Source organism: Carcharhinus amblyrhynchos, chromosome 16 (genome assembly GCF_965287045.1).
Source record: "Carcharhinus amblyrhynchos chromosome 16, sCarAmb.v2.hapA, whole genome shotgun sequence".
Taxonomy (NCBI): Eukaryota; Metazoa; Chordata; class Chondrichthyes; order Carcharhiniformes; family Carcharhinidae; genus Carcharhinus; species Carcharhinus amblyrhynchos.
The window spans coordinates 4,994,585-5,014,527 of record NC_137339.1 but is presented as its reverse complement, the minus strand read 5'-3'; the positions used below and the strand labels follow the sequence as shown (position 1 = coordinate 5,014,527).

Here is a 19,943-nt window from a genome sequence, read left to right as displayed (position 1 = left end):
CTACTGGACTGGATTTTCAGCTTTCAGAATGTGCACCTGGTTTCTGTGAGCCATACAAAAGGTGATATTCACTGACTTTTGGGAAGGACCAAAAAAAGGAACATTTTAAAGTGCTTTGTGTACAGTTATTTATTTGGATAACAAGCCACTGCACACATGGATCACCATGAAACCATTGTCAATTGTTGGAAAAACCCATCTGGTTCACTAATGTCCTTTAGGGGAGGAAATCTGCCGTCCTTACCTGGTCGGGTCTGTGTGTGACTCCAGATCCACAGCAATGTGGTTGTCTCTTAGCTGCTCTCTGAACAAGGGCAACTCGGGATGGGCAATAAATGCTGGCCAGCTAGTGATGATGTGGAGATGCTGGTGTTGGACTGGGGTAATCACAGTAAGAAGTCTCACAACACCAGGTTAAAGTCCAACGGGTTTATTTGGTAGCAAACGCCACTGGCTTTCGGGGCTTTGTATTTGACAGCAAACGCCAAATATGCCCTGTTTGTGATCAGAACTCCCTACTCACCTGACAAAGGTGCAAAGCCCCAAAAGCTAGTGGTGTTTGTTACCAAATAAACCTGTTGGATTTTAGCTTGGTGTTGTGAGACTTCTTGCAGCTAGTGATGTGCATGTCACATTAATAAATAAAAAATAAACTTAAAGATCCAATAAACTGCAGTCCCAGATAATGTGTTTCTGTTTAAGGGAAGGATATTGGTCAGGATAAAGGGAGACTATTTTGTATAGAGCTCTTTATATTGGTCAATAGACCTTCAGTTTCACATCTGTTTGCAGGCACAGCAACTGAGATTATACACCACTATACTGATGTAATAGCCATGATTGTTATGTTCTCATGCCCTGCAGTGGGGCTTGAACCCATTAAATTAATCCCATTAATTTAATCCCTTGAGTAGCACTTTGGAGCTGAACAGCTTTGGTCTGAAGTTGTTTTTAATAAACTAGAACCATTTGGTAGAAAAATTTTATCTCAGAATCTTTACAATGCAGAAGGAGGCCATTCAGTCCGTTGAGTCTGCACTGGCTTTCTGAAAAAACATTCTACCCAGTCCCACTTCCCTGCCTTAACCCCATAACTGTGCATATTCTTTATTTTCAGATAGCAATCCTATTCCCTTTCAAATATCTCAATCGAACCTGCCTTCACCACCCTCGCAGGAGGTTTGTTCCAAACGCTAACCACCTTCTGGCTGACAATTTTTCGCAATCATTTTTACTCCTTTTGCTAATTATTTTGAACCTATGCTGTCTACTTCTTGAGCTTCTCTCAAGTAGGGGCAGTTTCACACTATTTACCCAGTCCATACTCCTCAGGATTTTGAATGCTTCCATCAAGTTTGGCCGCCTTTTCTCCAAGGAAAACAGAGCCAACCTCTCCACTCTATCCTCACAGCTATGGTTCCTTATCTCTGGAATCATTCTTGTGAATTCCTTCTGCACTCTCTCCAATACCTTCACATCCTTCCTCAAGTATGGCACCCAGAACTGAATGCAGTCTCCAGATGAGACCTAACCTGTGTCTTATACAAGTTCAACATAACCTACTCATGTACTCAATGCCCATATTAATAATGCCTGAGATGTTTTGTTAACTGCTGTCTCATGTGCCCTGCCATATGTACCAGTGGTGTGTGTTAATCTAGATAAAATGTTACAGTAATGTGTGAGACCAGTTTGAGTAGGAAAAACAGCTGGCTGTGCTAACGTTGTGCCCTTTTTTCCTGATTAAACCAATTTCTTGAGGTAATGTCTTTATACTTTTTGCCATTTTCTATCCTGTGCTTTGAATATAACTAGTGTTCTATAACATGGACCCCTGAAATAATTAGTGTTAGGAAACCTAAGGTCATTTTAAAGAATTTATATATGTGTTGACAAACATTTTAAAACAAAAAGGCATAGTTTTAGGTGGGTTTAATAAAATCTTTCTGTGCCTGAAAGAGACTTATAGTTAGATTTCATGCTGGACAAAGATGTTTGCATGTATGGGGGTGAGTTTTAGTTCCAGCTGGGATTCTGTCGTACTTGGAGAAAGCTGCACTGTGAAAGGTAAAGTCAAAAGCTTTCTTTGTTCTTTAGTTTTAGCTGGGAGCTAGGCACAGCTGCAGACAAATCATAGAGCAGTGACCAGCTCTCTCCCAACTCTGTGAGGAGAAGTACAGAGAGAGGTGAGTTCTCTCAGCTTTGCTGAAAGAAAAGCTGTACAAGGGGGTAATGTGAAAGAAAGCGAGCTCCAGAAGAACTAAGGAACAGTTGGGTCTGGAGCAGAAAAAGAGCAGGATACTGTTCGTGAACAACAAAGCTAAGAAGGAATTGATTGGTGACAATGCTAGAGAAAAGTTTTCTGAAAGTAATCCTCAAATGGAAAAAAAAATTAGGCGAGGTTGCTATTTGATGGTCGACATAGATATGGTGGGCTGAAGGGCCTATTTCTATGCTTTGAACAAAGACATGAAAATGTGTAATGCAATGTCAGCTTCTCCACGAGGTTAAATACTAGTGTGGACCTTCTTTGACAGGTTGCAGAAAATGTTCTGTTCTGGAAATGTGAGGTTCTAGAGCACTCAGACCAGGGGTGAGTTTAAGTGTGTCCTTCTCCTCTTGCTCCTAGATCTTGGTCTGTAGCACGAGAGCCACTTCTACAGGGTTGAAGTGTAACGCAGGAAAATTGCAATACCTTTAGTCAGAATACTGTGCTTATATCAGGGCAATGACCTAGCCTAGCTGAACCTTGCATATCAACCCAAAACACACACGGTGGAATTCTTCATTGTACCAATGAGTGGGAAATTCTCCCATTGGGAGAAGTCACTGAAATGAGATGCTGGAGAGCGAGCACACGCATACACCTGTAACACACTCTGAGAAGTCCTGCCGCTGTGAAAGATGCTATGTAAGTCCATACCTCTTTAGAATAGCTGATTTTTAGTGATTTCCAATAGGTTGAGCTGCTGGACCCTAAACTCTGGAATTTCCTCCCTAAACCTCTCTCTAGCCCTCCTTCCTCCTTCACACTTACTGCTTTGACCAAGCCTTGGGTGCGTAAGGAGATATCAGGGCAGGTCACAAAAGTGTCACATTTTGTTTCATAATCCTCCTAGGAACACATTGGAATGTTTGATTATGTTAAAGATGTTAGATAAATAAGAGGTTTTTTTTGAACATGACTCTGCAAATGCTGAATTAATACTCATTAGGTTAATTACGCATTAGACAACCACTTATCCTAATAATAATTCCTAATATTCTCACTTGGCTCAGAATTAAGAACTGCACAGTATTTGTAATTGTTCTTTTCTGGTTCTGCAGGTTTGCCTGAGTTCCCAGCAGCTTGAGGGTGGTTGTAACAGACACTTCATCTTCTGCTGTGGGAAATATGTTGTGGGCAGCATAGCGGTTAGCACTGCTACCTCACAGTACTGAGGACCCAGCTTGGGTCACTGTGTGTGTGGAGTTTGCAAATTCTCCCTGTGTCTGTGTGGGTTTCCTCCAGGTGCTCTGGTTTCTTCCCACACCAGAGATGTGTGGGTTAGGTTGATTGGCTGTGCTAAATTGCCACTTAGTTCAGGGGGATTAGCAGGGTAAGTACTGGGTTATGGGGGTAGGGCCTGGGTGGGATTGTGGTCGGTGCCAAATGGCTTTCTTCACTGTAGGGATTCAATGAATGACAACTTTTGAAAAAAGAGGCTGAGGTAATTCTGACTTTGTGAAATTGGTCCAAGTGATTCAATCTCTCTCTACCTTTATTTCCATAGAAGTAAAATGTAAATAACAAAGATCAGGAGAGGAGGAAAAAGCTTGCTGATTTGCTTATACTGATTTACTGCATCAGATTCCACATTACCCCAGAGGGTTTAAAGTGCCTTCTGTGAGTGTGTGTTTACCTGTAGGCATATTCATAAATGTAGAAAAAAAATATTTATTGTAACTACGCAGCTTTAAAAACTGCAATCCCCACTGGAGCTTTTGATTACTATTTTTAAGCAAGTCGTGAAGTTAATATGCAAACATAGAACTCTGTTTTAAAGAATAAGCTGAATATTTGAGCTACAAAACTAAGCTTTCTCACATCACACAAAGCCTGATTTGCAGGTTTGCAGCAACTGGGAAACTGATATCATTGGCAAAGGGCAGGAGGGCTGGACGTTGTGGCAGGAGACTGCATTTAAAACAAAACAGCTGGCTTAAAGAGTTATAGAGTGATCGTTCTGTGAAAATGGATTTCATGTGGCTTTTATAGACCAGTAAAGCTTGGGCCCTATGGTTTTTGATTTACTATAAATCTTGATACAGCTTTGAATGTGTCTTTAGCTGTTTGGAAGGACAACCAGCTGGCTGAGGAATGTGCTACCGTTGATATAAGATATGAGGGACTGAACCAGAACTGGCAATAGTCCGTTGTTGGAAGAGAGAGGTTTGAAGTGATATGTGAGGCTGGGTGGAAGATAGCGGTAGAGTTCAGCAAGGAAGGGAAAGGCTTCGTGGAGGAACAAGATTTTAAAATTTGTGGTATGAAATGGGGATGAGTGCTGAACACTGGGGGTGGGGTTGGTGGGGTGTGAATCGGGTGAAAACAATAGAATTCTGGAGAAGTTGGAGCAGCACAGTGGTTAGCACTGCTGCCTCACAGTGCCAGGAACTCACGTTCAATTCGCTGTCTGTGTGGAGTTTGCACATTCCCTCTGGCTGTGTGGGTTTCCTCTGAATGTTCTGGTTTTCTGCCGCAATTTAAAGATGTGTGGGTTAGGTCGATTGGCTATGCTAAATTTACCCGGGTGTCAGGGGGATTAGCAAGGGTAAATACGAGGGGTTACGGGAATAGAGCCTGGGTGAGATTGTGGTCAGTTCAGACTCAATAGGCCAATTGGCCTCTTTTGCACTGTAGGGGTTGTATGAAGTTTTGTGTTAGGGTATGCTTGAGAGGTTAGTGTGGAGGATATTGAAAAAAGTTGCATTTGGAGATGACGTTGGAATGGATAAGGATTTTTGTAGCAGGGAGGATGAAGTAGATGCAAAGGACATGAAATTAGGAATTCTTGGTGCTGGGACTTGGTGGATGCTCAAGTTTGAGGGTTGAGCGGGCTCCCTTGAGCAGCTTGCAGCTGAATAATTGTTTCTGGGCAGGGTCTAACAAATGACTTTGATCTTAACTACTGGCATTGCAATGTTAGTGTGTGGCTGATTCATGATCTGATCCTTCAGAGAAGGTCAAGGGAACTGCAAAGAGTGCCTCCACTTTGCAAATATCTGCGAGACCTTCGCAACTCGTACCAGATGTGTGATGGTGAGGCCCAGGAGAGAACTCAAAGAAGCTGGTTTATGGTGGAGAGCAGTTCAGGACTTTTCCCGTAAGATAATTTAACTGCAGGTTGGAGAAATGCTCGTTTTTTTTTAGATTTGCCTTTGAAAACTTGAGTCCTGGTTCTGATTTGTGAATGTGAAGCTGGATGTTATATTAAAAAAGCAGCAGATTGGATTGGTTCTGGATCAGCTGTTAGTAAGCAGAGTCGTAAATATTACAACAGGTAAGGAGAGGGGGAATGGGGAAAAAGGTAGGATACTGGCCTGTCAACCAAAGACAGCGAGATCAGAAACAGTGTGAAACCAAAAGCTGATCATGGTGTGGGTGAAAGAATTGAGGGAAAGTCAAAAGTGAGGTATAGGAATGATCCAGGGAATTTGGGTGTTAGCTGAAATCAGCTTTGCTGCTCATCGCAAAGACTGAGCTAGGAAAATAGCAGTGGTTACAATGAGGAAATCACTTAGACTTGGAGTGTGATAAATAATGAAGATTTCAGTAGGGAGAAAGCAGAGCTAAAGAGTGAGGATCTCGATAGGGAGATGAGAGAGTGATGGAGTGATGATCTCGATCGGGAGAATTGAGAGTGGTAGAGTGTGAAAGTAGAGAGGAAGAGTTGGATAAAGTCAGCTTTGTGTTAAGACTGTTCTAATAGAAGTGGAATGTTTAAAAGACCGATGTTAAAAAAAGTTTAAAACCAACAAATGTAGTTAACACATTGCAAAATGTTTCTAACCACTTCCTTAAATTTAGAGTAGTTGGAAGCAACAAAACATTTTTTGAGGACAGGTTGTACAGAAATAGTTTTATCTGGTGGTACCTTTGCATGATTTATGTAGAAGTCAACATGATGTATTATATTTACCTTGTGTTTTCTGAATGTTAAGCTAAATGAATTGTACAAATAGACATGTATAACTGTGGTGGTGCGCTGACTCCATAAAATGGAAGTGCCAAGAAAATGGTTCTGAAAATTATTGGCCAAGAGCAGTTGAACTATTTTTAGACTAACAGAAATTACCTTCCTTAAATACATGGGCATTGTGGTTACGTTACTGAACCAATAATCCAGAGATCTGGAGACATGAGTTCAAATCCCACATGGTAACAGGAATTTAAATTTGATTAATGAAATAAATCTGGTATTTTAAAGAAGTCTGGCACCAGTAATGGTGACAGTGTAACTACTGAATTGTCATAAAATGCCACTTGGTTCACTAACTTCCTTACCCAGTCCGGCCTACATGTGACTCTTGAACCACAGCATCATGAGTAGCGATGAGTAATAAATGCTGGCCTTGCCTGTGCTGCCCACACCCAGTGAATAAATTACAAATACTAAACTCATTCAAAAAGCCTGCAAAGGTTTATGTAAAACAATGGAAAAGATTGGGGAGGAAAGTAAATGGCTGTTGGATCACAGCCCTGTTTTGGTGGGAGCTGAAATGTCAAACAGCGGAGAGGCGTTGTTGGGTGGAATTTTCTACCTTGGTGTTTGGATATGTATAAAATTTACTTTGAGCAATAAGTTTAAATTGCTTGTGGACCTGGCAGTTTATTGGTGTTTACATCAAAAGCTCCATTTAGCAGTCCATGACTTCAGTCACGGATAAAGCATCCCTGGGTGTGTTGCCATAGCAATTGTGGCTTTAGTATTCATGAACCATACTGTTTACTGCAGATCGCTTGTATTGTGGCAGTAGTTATTGGCTTCATCGCCACACTTCAGTGGATTCAGTTGCTTCCATGTTTATGTTGAGGCTCAACATTGAAATATTGCAGAAATATTTAGTCAATCAAACGTAGTGATGATTTTGACAATGGCCTTATTTATTTGTGCTCTCCATTACCTTCAGAAGGACACTTTGGGATGGATGAGAAATGTTGACCTATCCGGCGATGCCCACATCCCGCGAAAGAGAAAAAAATTATTTGGAAATGATGATTTCCAAGAGTATTCATTATTAAAATGAATAAGTAATCTTGGGACGTAGTCAATCTGAATTGTACAATAAACTCCTTTCAAATTTACATTGCTGAGTGTAAAATTCATCTTGTTAAAGCAATTTGCAGGAAATTTTATCAGGGCTGTTCAATGATAATGAACATTGAAGTGATTGGTGATGTCAAAAGTTTTAAAGTTCCTTCAGCAGACAGGTAATCCAACAGGTTCACCAACATGTCTGCTGACTGGCATTGTGAGGCAGCAGTGCGAACCACTATTGTCATCGTGCTACAAAAACTAAGAGTTCGTGCTGGGGGAGATAACATATTAACGTGGATAAAGGATTAGTTCAGCAGGTGGAGAGGTAAAGGGGTCATTTTTAGATTTGCAGGCTGTTGCTAGTGAACTGCCGCAGGGATTGATGTTGGGGCCTGAACTACTTACAATCTATATCGATGACTTGGAAGAGAGAACTGTGTGTATAGCAGCTAAATTTGTCCGTGACTCCAAGATAAGTGGGAAAGTGTGTTGTGAGGAACAGGTAAAGAATCTCCAAAGGAATATAGACAGGTTAAATGAGCGGGAAAATATTGGCAAATGGGGGATAATGTGGGAAGATGTGAACTCTTCCACTTTGGCAGGAAGAATAGAAACATAGTGTGAATGCGAGAGCGAGTGCCGAGATGTGTGTGTCCTGGCACATGGATTGCAATAAGTTAGTATGTGGGTAACCTCACGACCCAGCATATCCCTCACTCTGTCATTATCATCAACCCTGGTTCAATGAGGAGTGCAGGAGGGCATGCCAGAAGCAACATCAGGCATCCCTAAAAATGAGGTGTCAACCTGGTGAAGCTACAACACAGGACAACTTGTGTGCCAAACAGCATAAGCAGCAAGTGATAGACAGAGCCGAGAGTTCCCAAAACCAATGGATCAGACCTAAGCTTTGCAGTCAGTCCTGCCACAAGATCATGAATGGAGAGTGGTAAAAAGTGAGGATCGCGATAGGGAGGAACAACTTAATGGAAGCGGAGGCTTCATAAATAACCCACTCAAGCTAATGGAGGAGGCCAGCACATCAGTGCAAAAGACAATTGACGCATTTGCTAAAAACTTCAGCCAGAAGGGCCGAATAGATTATCCATCTCCGTCGCCTCCTGAGGTTCCCAGCATCACAGACGTTAGTCTTCAACCATGTGACCTCTTTTGTTATTTTCCACCTTTATTAGATTTGACATTTCATTGATCCATTTATTTCTCTTGGACTGGAACTATAAACACTGTCTCAGCCGCCTTAATAGCTTTTCTGCTTTTGTCCTGCTTTCCATTTGTTCAGGAGTTTGAGCCTAATTCTTTCACATTTGCAAAAATAATTAACCTTGTGAATAAATAATGAACACACTTTTCTTTATCTGTATAATACATTTAAGTTCCTCCACCGTTTTCACTGCAGTTTTTATTTCTTAAAATCTGGAATAAATGTTCAATATTACTGGGGAGCAATTGGAATTTTAATCACAATTTCTGCTATTTTGTTCTCCTGCCCCAATAGTTTGACAGTGACTCAATATTACTCAGTTGAATGTGGTGTTGGGAAGGCAGTGACACTATTCTAAGTCCAGGTTGCTCACTGTGTGTCTCCTCTATTATTTAGCTGCATTGCAAGCTTTAAAGCGCAAGAAGAGATATGAGAAGCAGCTGGCACAGATTGATGGCACATTGTCTACCATCGAATTCCAGAGAGAAGCATTGGAAAATGCAAACACCAACACGGAAGTTCTCAAAAACATGGGCTTTGCTGCCAAGGCCATGAAAGCTGCTCATGAGAACATGTAAGTGAATCAACATTTTTTTTGAAATTTGAACCTTTATAACCATGGCAATCTACACTAAAGTCAAATGTGTGAGACTCGCATCTGCTCCCAGCTCCCCACCCTCTACTGGGGAGAAATACAACTTCTGATTCATAAAAATGTAACTTTTCCCTCCAAAATGTTGGGTTCTGGTAATCCAGTGTGGGATCTCATGGCACAGAGGTTAGTGCCCCTGCTACTGAGACAGAAGCTCTGGGTTCAAGTCCCACCCCAAGATTTGATGGCTAGGGAAGGTGAGTTCATAATGCAGTCAAACAGGTTAAATATCAATCTGCAAATGTTTCCAACACAGGCCATCGGCAGATGGTAAGAATGGCTGAGATTCCCTGTCAGCCACGTGTTAGGAAGAAAATTGGAACCTCTGTCATTATGATCCATAGCTTCAGAGTACAATGCGCGTGTAAAAATTGCCACAGAATCCCGTGCTCCTTGGAAAGTCAGTCAGCTCAGTTGACTGGACGGCCATTATTGATCTTTTTGGTAGATACAGCATGGGAGTGCAGTTTTGGCTGGGGTGGATTCAGGACCTGCCACTTTATCCTAATCTCAGTGGAGGTCGTTACATTGCAGGTCAGACCTGCATTTGGGCAGAAAAATTCAAGAAGAACGCAGTCTGTCAGCTGAATTTCTTACTTCCCTTCATTAACGGTTAGAAGTCAGGACCTTTATTGTGGAGTAGGTTGGGCTTCACCAATTTGTTGCTTTTGGGTGTGATCTTTTGTCTCTCTCTGAAATGTTTCCTCTCTGCTGAGTCTAAAGTTTCTTTGGAAAATGAGTTTGGCCATCTCAACCGAATAGAGGATTGGCTGTCTAATAGGAAGCAGAGAGTTGGTATCAACGGGTGCTATTCTGATTGGCGGTTGGTGACTAGTGGAGTGCCCCAGGGATCGGTGCTGGGGCCTCAGCTATTTACCATTTATATAGATGATCTGGAGGAGGGGGCTGAGTGTAGGGTGACGAAATTTGCTGATGACGCAAAGATGAGTGGAAAAGCAAATTGTGCGGAGGGTGTGGAAAGTCTGCAGAGGGATCTGGATAGGCTGAGCGAGGACCTGGCAGATGGAGTACAATGTTAGCAAGTGTGAGGCTATCCACTTTGGCAGAAATAATAGTAGGATGGATTACTATTTAAAGGGTGAAAAGCTGCAGCATGCTACGGTGCAGAGGGACCTGGGGGTCCTTGTGCATGAGTCGCAAAAACCCAGTCTGCAGGTGCAGCAGGTGATCAAGAAGGCGAATGGGATGCTGGCGTTTATAGCGAGGGGGATAGAATATAAAAGCAGGGAGGTCTTGCTGCAACTGTACAGGGCACTGGTGAGGCCGCAGCTGGAGTACTGTGTGCCGTTTTGGTCGCCGCACTTGCGCAAGGATATTTTGGCCTTGGAGGGTGTGCAGAGGAGGTTCACTAGGCTGATACCGGAGATGAGGGGGTTGAACTATGAAGAGAGACTAAATAGACTGGGTCTGTACTCGTTGGAGTTCAGAAGGATGAGGGGGGATCTTATAGAGACGTATAAGATAATGAAGGGGATGGATAGAGTAGAAGTAAAGAGATTCTTCCCGCTCAGAAAGGACAACAGGACTAGAGGGCACAGCCTCAAGATAAGGGGGGCGCAGTTTAGATCAGAGTTGAGGAGGAACTTCTTCACTCAAAGGGTGGTGAATCTCTGGCATTCTCTGCCCATTGAAGTGGTGGAGGTTGCCTCACTAAATATATTTAAGACATGGATAGATAGGTTTTTGGTAGGCAAGGGAATTAAGGGTTATGGGGAGAAAGCGGGAAAGTGGAACTGATCCACTTCAGATCAGCCATGATCTTATTGAATGGTGGGGCAGGCTCGAAGGGCTAGATGGCCTACTCCTGCACCTACTTCTTATGTTCTTAACTCCAGTGGCTAACAGCTTTTCAGTAAGGTTGCTCCTAATTTTGGCTTCTCTCCCATTGGTCTCCTGCTCATCAAAATGGTTACTACGGGAACATGGGAATGAAGTGGAATCATTGGGAATAATCGATACAATATCTGATTCTTGGGCTGGCATGGACAAGATGGGCTGAATGGCCTCATTCAGTGCTGTAACTTTTCTATGATTCTGTGTCTACTCTATCAAGCTCTGTTGTAATCGTTTATAATCTTGGCTTTGTAACGTGGGGAATGTTATTCTGGTTGGGTGCCTTTTGTTTTGAATATTCTTCTCGTGCTCGATGTTTTTTTGCTCTTCCTATTTTGAGTAACTTGCAGCATTACATTAAACCAGAGTAGAATTATCTGAATTCTTCTCAGATCCGAGACTCTTTGCTGAGAGAGGCAGTAATGGAATCAACTCTCCCTCCCTATTGAGCTATTGATGGATCACATCCATGGATCATGTCAAACTGCTTCCTCGCGTCCTGTTGTTCTTATAAATATTTACTGTTTGGCTGGCCATCATCCATGGCTGCGGGTATTTTTCCTTCCATTTTATTCTCTGAAAGGGGCTGACTCATGCTGGGTGTCCCTGTCTGTACTTCAACTCACCATCCTCGGGGCATAGATCAGCTAGATAGTTAATATCTTTTCCCAAAGGTAGGAGAGTCTAAAACTAGAGGGCATAGGTTTAAGGTGAGAGGGGAGAGATACAAAAGTGTGCAGAGGGGCAATTTTTTCTCACAGAGGGTGATGAGTATCTGGAACAAGACGCCAAAGGTAGTAGTAGAAGCGGGTACAATTTTGTCTTTTAAAAAGCGTTTAGACAATTACATGGGTAAGATGGGTATAGAGGAATACAGGCCAAATGCGGGCAATTGGGACTATCTTAGTGGTTAAAAACAAAGGGTTGGCATGGACGAGTTGGGCCGAAGGACTGTTTCCACGTTGTAAACCTCTGAGATGCAGCCCTTGGATGGTGCGTGTCAGTGGGTAATTATACCATGTGCTGTACTGCAGCCACCCTGTTCCCTTCCTTGCTGGACAATATCTGGCTAAACAGTTTTGCAACAAGCTGATGGAATGAGCAGAGAGCCAATCAGTCTGTTTGAATACCTTTTGCTGAAACAGCAGAGTGACCCTGTGCCTTTCTAATCAGATTGTACAGCCCAGTATGATGCTGAAGCAGTTACATCACTGGACTGCAAAATAGAACAGCGGGCACAGGAGCAGCGATTGATTTTAATGCCTTGGTTGCTAGGCAAGGGAGTAAGTGATCCAGCCAGAATCACCAATTATTTCACACTCGGGTGAGCTCTGACTGACAGCAGGCAGATATGAGGGAGAAAGAAGGAGAAGGAATTGTAAAATGAGTTTGATCACCTCAGATTCTGTTGTTAATGGGTTTTGAATGAGGACCTGCTTTTTGAATTTTAAAGTGAAGTTGTTCCTGATTTAGTTTTCCTTCCTCGTGCTGTCCCTCTTGTCAAAATGGTTATGATCGGGGCCTGGGTGTTCAGCCTCTCAGTTGCGCCCAGTAATAAAAGATGATGCAATTCCAGCTTCTTCACAAACTTGCTTTATTCTCTTTTACAACTCCACACGCACATCCCACACCCAGTGTCACATGTAACCCTTTCTTTATCCTGGTGACTACTATTAAACAATTAACATACAAGTTCGGTCTAAAGTGGTTAACCCATTCCTGACAATGGGAAGGGAGCAGGGGCAAATGAGGAAGGGTGGGAGGAGGAGGCTGCTGTGGAGCATTAATCCCAGCATAGAGCAGCTGGCCGAGTGGCCTCTTCCAGTACTGGGAATTTGTGGTACTTTGTAATATGCCTTTGTACATTCAGCCACCAGACTTAGCAATCCTGTCACAGTCCATCATACAGTTTGTTTATTAGTGTCACAAGTGGGCTTACATTAACACTGCAATGAAGTTGCTGTGAAAATCCCCTAGTTGCCACACTCTGGCACCTGTTCGGGTACACTGAGGGAGAATTGAGCATGGCCAATGCACCTAACCAGCACGTCTTTCAGACTGTGGGAGAAACTGGAGTACCCAGAGGAAATGCACGCAGACACGGAGAACGTGTGAACTCCACACAGACAGTGACCCAAGTCCGGGAATCGAACCCCAGTCCCTGGCACTGTGAGGCAGCAGTGCTAACCACTGTGCCACCCTGCTACTTGGCATCATTGCTGAGAGGTAATTACAGCAGCCCTAAAACCATCAGCTGCTTGAGCACAAGCCAGGGGTAGAGGCAGGAATCTTCTGCTCCACGTTAATGCACCAAGTAGAAGGTCATCACCCAACCTTGACTTCCACAATTTGAAAACTTTGTTCTAAATAGCTCGTTTCTTCCTCCTATTGTCCCCTCTGCAACTTGAGGACCTCTTTAACTTGTTATAAGGTTTGTTGCTGTGATCATGCAGTTGGGCTTAGAACATTGAATTGGTGAAGCACGGCAGGTCAGTCAACCGGCCATACCCTTTCCAGCTCCCTGAAAGAACTCACAATTCATCGTGGTCACCATTGTTCTGCAAATATTTCCCCTTCAAATGTTTAACCAGTTCCGTTCTGAGAGTTATTATTTGAATCTGTGATTGTCAATCTGTCAGTCAGTGCATTCCAAACGGTGTAAAAATATGAACTGGCAAAACCCAGTTCTCAGTTTCCTGAGGGTCTGGAAAGAAAAGCAAGTGTGATCTTTAGTTTGTTGTGTATAAATTCAGGATGACACGGTAGGCTCATGTGTCTTTTTTTCTATTTAAGGGACATTGACAAAGTGGATGAGCTAATGCAGGACATCACAGAGCAACAGGAATTGGCACAAGAAATCTCTGACGCTATTTCTAAACCAGTCGGGTTTGGGGAAGATTTTGATGAGGTGAGTTCAAACACAGCAAATGGTGCATAACCTGAAGCAGTGTCATAGAATCCCCACAGTGCAACAGAAGGCCATTCAGCCCATCGCGTCTGCACAGACCACAATCCTACCCCCATGCATTTACCCTAGCTACTCCCTCTGACACTAAGGGACAACTTAGCATGGCCAGTCCACCTAGTCTACACATCTTTGGACTGTGGGAGGAAACCAGAGCACCCGGAGGAAACCCTTACAGGCACGGTGAGAACATGCAAACTCCACATGGACGGGCCAAGTCAAAATTCGAACCTGGGTCCCTGGTGCTGTGAGGCAACAGTGCTAATCACTGTGCCACCCAAAGGGTAGCCAAGTCCCAGGTATCCATTCAAACAAACGCGAGCAATCATTTAGACCCTGCTGAGTTGTACAGTTTTGTAATTACATTTAAACGATGCCATTGTGAAGGACCGGTGGTAATTTTTTTTGTGGGGAATAGTAAATTCTGATTGGATGCCATTGGACTGCTATTCCCTGGAATATGCTGAATAAATCAGACTTTGGCTCAGAGTCAGCTGGAGGAGGGAATCTTGTGATGTACCCCATTAATTTGACGTTTTCTTTTCAACTGAATATGTTTCTGTGCCGTAAATTATTCAGAATGTGAACTTGTAAAGTGTGCAGTGAGAGCAACGTGACACCTAGGGCCTCAGCGAATGATGGGACCAACAGTCTTATCTCCTTAACAGGAAAAGTTTAAGGAGTAAGAAAGAAAGATCGGAATGACAGAGAATGAGGATGTCACATTGGATGCAGAAAAGAAATGGAATTGCATTGAGAGAGGAGAAGGAAGAAAAAATGTAAAATTTGACGTCTCTTGGGAACAGTCTACAGGAGTGAGATTGAATAGTTGTTTAGTTTCTGGGTCAGAGAGGTTGGTCAGCATGGCATTAACAATGAGTACGTTACTTGTGTTCTTACACACCAGGCATAACCTTTTCAGTGATGAATTTAAAATGCAAATCCAGAGTTTTTTTTTAAAATAACAACATGAGATGCTGTTTGTGTGTCGGAAACTCAACAGTGGCACAAAACAAACATGAAGTTCTGAAAATTTGTAACTCGCCACGTCTCTCTCAATGGGGCAGTGTGGGAGGAAGGAGATTTCTTACTCTGCTGATGCCCAATCTGTAATTGCAATCTAGAAAATCAAACTACTGCTTAGCTTGGTGCAGTAGTCCTCCTTTAAATGTTTGAGTTTGGGTGAGTTCAGGAGGTGACAGTATTGATTGTCTCTCTCTCTCTCTCCAGGATGAGCTAATGGCGGAGTTAGAAGAGCTGGAACAAGAAGAACTCGACAAAAACCTGTTGGAAATTGGAGGAGCAGAGAATGTGCCACTTCCCAATGTTCCCTCCACCTCCCTCCCAGCCACGCCAGGTAAGAGGTGTCTCTGTACATCCCCACTTAGCCAAGAAGGAGAGCGAGATTAATCCTGATTTTTAAAAAATTCAAAGTTCAGTTTCCTCAAATGGACTCTTACAAGCTGAGAAACTGCGTTCCTTTGACCCATTGCAGCCAATTTCATCCTCATCAGAATGAACAAAGGCATTGGTGGGAAAAATCAGGGCCCTTCGATGGACAGAAGAGCGAGAGAATGGGCTGGTCCTATGGGTGACTTGAGTGCCACTGTGTTAGCCAGTGCATTGGGGGTGTGTGGGACCTAAGGCACCAGTTACATGGAACGGTAGAGCACATGAGGAGGACATTAGGCCATCGAGTCAGTGCTGACTGTTTCGAAGAGTCCGTATACTCAGCTATTTAAGAAGAATCTCTAGCAATTACAGCAAATATTATTTACAATTGAAACTACATCAGAGTTTCCCAATTAAGGCAGGATTGTTTCACCAACTAAATACAGTGAGTGGAGGGTAGTTGCATCATTTTGTTTGTGTGTGTGTGTGTGTGTGATATCAATTCCAAACACTTAAAGCTGTGTCATAGAATCTTGCACTGCAGAAGGCCATTCAGCCCATCAAGTCCGCATCTGATCTGAATGGGGGGCTTCCTCCATCATCTCCATTCATACCTGTACCTGTGGTGTCACCAACTGTAGCCTTTTATAAAAGTCCTGTTGGTAATGGGTTCACTCCTTTATTGTACAACATCTTATTCTTGCTAAAACCTTTCTGTGCTTTTGTACGACCTCGCTTTTTACTTTACAACCTCTGATCTTTGAGGGGCAGATGGTGAATTTGCTTGTATTGAAATCAGGGAAATTTCCTGCAATGAACCTCATTTCTGCTCATTGCAAAGCAAATCAGATAAGTCTTGTTTTTCACAAGTCAGCCGCATCACGGCAACTTAATAACTGGCCTGAGGGTATGTTCCTGTACATTGTAGTGAACATAAGAAATAGGAGCAGGAGTAGGCCATCTAGCCCTTCGAGCCTGCCCCGCCATTCAATAAGATCATGGCTGATCTGTCGCTGCTCAGTTCCACTTTCCCGCTTTCTCCCCATAACCCTTAATCCCCTCTCTTATCAAAAACCCATCAACCCGCGTCTTAAAAATATTTAGCGAGGCAGCCTCCACCACTTCAACGGGCAGAGAATTCCAGAGATTCACCACCCTTTGAGTGGAGAAGTTCCTCCTCAACTCCGTTCTAAACCGCCCCCCTTTTATCTTGAGGCTGTGCCCCCTAGTCCTACTGTCTTTTTTGAGCGGGAAGAGTCTCTCCACCTCTATCCTATCCATCCCATTCATCATCTTATACGTCTCAATGAGATCTCCCCACATTCTTCTAAACTCTAACGAGTACAGGCCCAGTTTATTCAGCCTCTCCTCATAGCTCAACCCCCTCAACTCCGGTATCAGCCTAGTAAACCTCCTCTGCACTCCCTCCAAGGCCAAAATATCTTTGCGCAGGTGCGGTGCCCAAAACTGCACACAGTACTCCAGCTGCAGCCTCACCAATGCCCTATACAGCTGCAGCAAGACCTCCCTACTTTTATATTCAATCCCCCTCGCTATGAAGGCCAGCATCCCATTCGCCTTCCTGACCACCTGCTGCACCTGCAAGCTGGGTTTTTGCGACTCATGCACAAGGACCCCGAGGTCCCTCTGCACCGTCGCCTGCTGCAGTTTTTCGCCCCGTAAGTAATAGTCCTTCCTACCAAAGTGGACCACCTCACACTTGCCAACATTAAATTCCACTTGCCATTTCCTGGCCCATTCGCCCAGCCTATCTAGATCCTTCTGCAGACTCTCCACACCCTCCGCACAATTTGCCATTCCCCCTATCTTGGTGTCATCAGCAAATTTCGACACCCTACACTCGGTTCCCTCCTCCAGATCATCTATATAAATGGTAAAAAGCTGAGGCCCCAGCACCGACCCCTGGGGCACTCCACTAGTCACCATCCGCCAATCCGAATAGCACCCGTTGACCCCCACTCTCTGCCTCCTATTTGACAACCAATCCTCTATCCACGCTAACACCCTACCCCCAACTCCATGTCCCTCGACCTTCTGCAATAACCTCTTGTGAGGTACTTTGTCAAACGCCTTCTGAAAATCTAGAAAGACCACATCCACCGGCTCTCCTCTATCCACCGCCCTAGACACATCCTCATAGAACTCCAGTAAATTTGTCAGACACGACTTCCCTTTAATGAAACCGTGCTGCGTCTGCTCTTTCAAGCAATTCCCTTCAAGATGCCTCGCAATTTCCTCCTTAATGACAGATTCTAACATTTTACCCACCACAGACGTTAAACTAACCAGCCTATAATTCCCCGCCTTTTGCCTGGCACCCTTCTTAAACAACGGCGTAACATTAGCCGTTTTCCAATCATCCGGCACTTCCCCGGAATCCAGCGACGTCTGGAAAATAACCACCAAGGCATCCACTATCACCTCCGCCATTTCTTTCAGAACCCTCGGATGCATTCCATCCGGTCCTGGGGACTTGTCCACAATCAGCCCCTCCAGTCTGTCGAGCACCGCCTCTCTAGTAACAGTAATGTCATTAAGACCCTCCAGTCCTACCACCTTTCCATCGCTAACACCCGGCAAATTATTCACGTCCTCCTCCGTGAAGACAGAAACAAAAAAGTTATTCAATACCTGAGCCATATCCCCATCCCCTACCACTAGGTCCCCTTTCTCATCCTCTAAAGGACCAACATTCACCCTAGCCAGCCTCTTCCTTTTTATATATTTATAAAAACTCTTGCTATCCTTTTTTATATTAAGCGCTAGCCCAGCTTCATAGTTTCTCCTACCCTCCTTTATCAACTTCTTTGTCAATCTTTGTTGACATTTAAACCTCTCCCAATCCTCATCTCGCCCACTACTCTTAGCTACTCTAAATTCCTCCGCTTTTAACACTTTCCTTCACCTCCTTCGTTATCCACGGCTTATTACCTCTCTTCCTACTATCCTTTTTGACCATCGGAATAAATTTCTGCTGAGCACCAAGAAAGATCTCCTTAAAGATTCTCCACTGCTCCTCAGCAGACCCTCCCTCCAACGTGCTCCCCAGTCCACATTCGCCAATTCTTCTCTCATCCTACCGTACTCCCCTCTATTCAAACAGAGGACGCGTGTCCGGGAACCCACTTTCTCCTCCTCCATCTGCACCAGAAACTCCACCATACAATGATCACTCTTCCCAAGAGGATCCTTCACCACAAGGTCCCTAATTCTACCCGCCTCATTACATAGCACCAGATCCAAGATAGCTCGCTCCCTCGTCGGCTCCAACACACACTGTTCGAGGAAACTATCCCGGCAGCATTCCAAGAACTCTTCCTCGAGCCCCCCGCGTCCAACATGGGTCGACCAATCAATATGCAGATTGAAATCTCCCATAACTACGGCCGTCCCATTCCTGCACGCTGCACTTATTTGCGCGTTAACAGCCCGCCCCACCTCCAGATCATTATTCGGGGGCCTATAGACGACATAATAGAATAGGTGTACAGCATTATCCAAACCTGATTTTTCATGAGTCTCAATGCTGTACAGAAGATTTAACCTTGTAGCACAGAGGAAGGCCATTGGGCCCATCATGCCTGAAACATAGAAAAACTACAGCACAAACAGGCTCTTGAGCCCACAAGTTGCGCCGAACATGTCCCTACCAATTAGGCATACCTATAACTCTCCAGCTTCCTAAGTTCCATGTACTTATCCAAAAGTCTCTTTAAAAGACCCTAACGAACCCACCTCCACCACCACCAACGGCAGCTGACTCCATGCACCCACCACCTCTGAGTGAAAAACTTACCTCTGACATCTCCTCTGTACCTACTCCCCAGCACCCTAAACCTGTGTCCTCTTGTGGCAACCATTTCAGCCCTGGGAAAAAGCCTCTGAGAATCCACTTGATCAATACCCCTCACCATCTTATACACCTCTATCAGGTCACCCCTCACCCTTTGTTGCTCCAAGGAGAAAAGACGGAGCTCCCTCAACCCATCCTCATAAGGCATGCCACCCAATCTCTCTGCCCGTTTCTACAGCTTCAGTGAACAGCACCTTTTTTAATTATACCTTGTTCAATTTCTAGTTCCTTTTTTTGTCCCTTGGACTTCAGTCTTCCTGGGACTTTGCTTTTCATTTTCTAGTTTCATAGAATCGCTACAGTGCTGAAGGAGGCCATTCAGCCCATTGAGTCTGCACCAACCACAATCCACCCAGGCCTTATCCCCTTAACCCTATGTATTCACCCTGCTAGTCCCCTGACACTAAGGGACAATTTTGCATGGCAAGTCAACCTAACCTGCTTTGGACTGCAGGAAGGGACTGGGGCACCCGGAGGAATCCCATGCAGATATGGGGAGAATGTGCAGACTCCGCACAGACACTGACCCCAGGCCAGAATTGAACCTGGGTCCCTGGCACTGAGGCAGCAGTGCTTGACACTGTCTCGCCCAAGTTTCCAGAACTATCTGTTCTTTAACTTCTGGGACTTACTTTCTTCCTTTACTCCATAGCCCTGCCTCTTCTGTGAGAGCAGCTTCTTCC

At 44.1% G+C, this 19,943-nt stretch overlaps 1 protein-coding gene across 1 annotated transcript in view; it reads left to right on the top strand.

Annotated features, from left to right (window-relative positions):
* chmp4ba (charged multivesicular body protein 4Ba) overlaps nt 1-19,943 on the top strand; it is a 42,094-nt gene that overhangs the window by 19,680 nt on the left and 2,471 nt on the right. Inside the window, exons 2-4 of the mRNA XM_080204607.1 lie at nt 8,920-9,097; nt 13,823-13,937; nt 15,225-15,351. Coding sequence (XP_080060733.1) covers nt 8,920-9,097; nt 13,823-13,937; nt 15,225-15,351 — 420 coding nt within the window. The remainder of the gene's footprint in view (nt 1-8,919; nt 9,098-13,822; nt 13,938-15,224; nt 15,352-19,943) is intronic.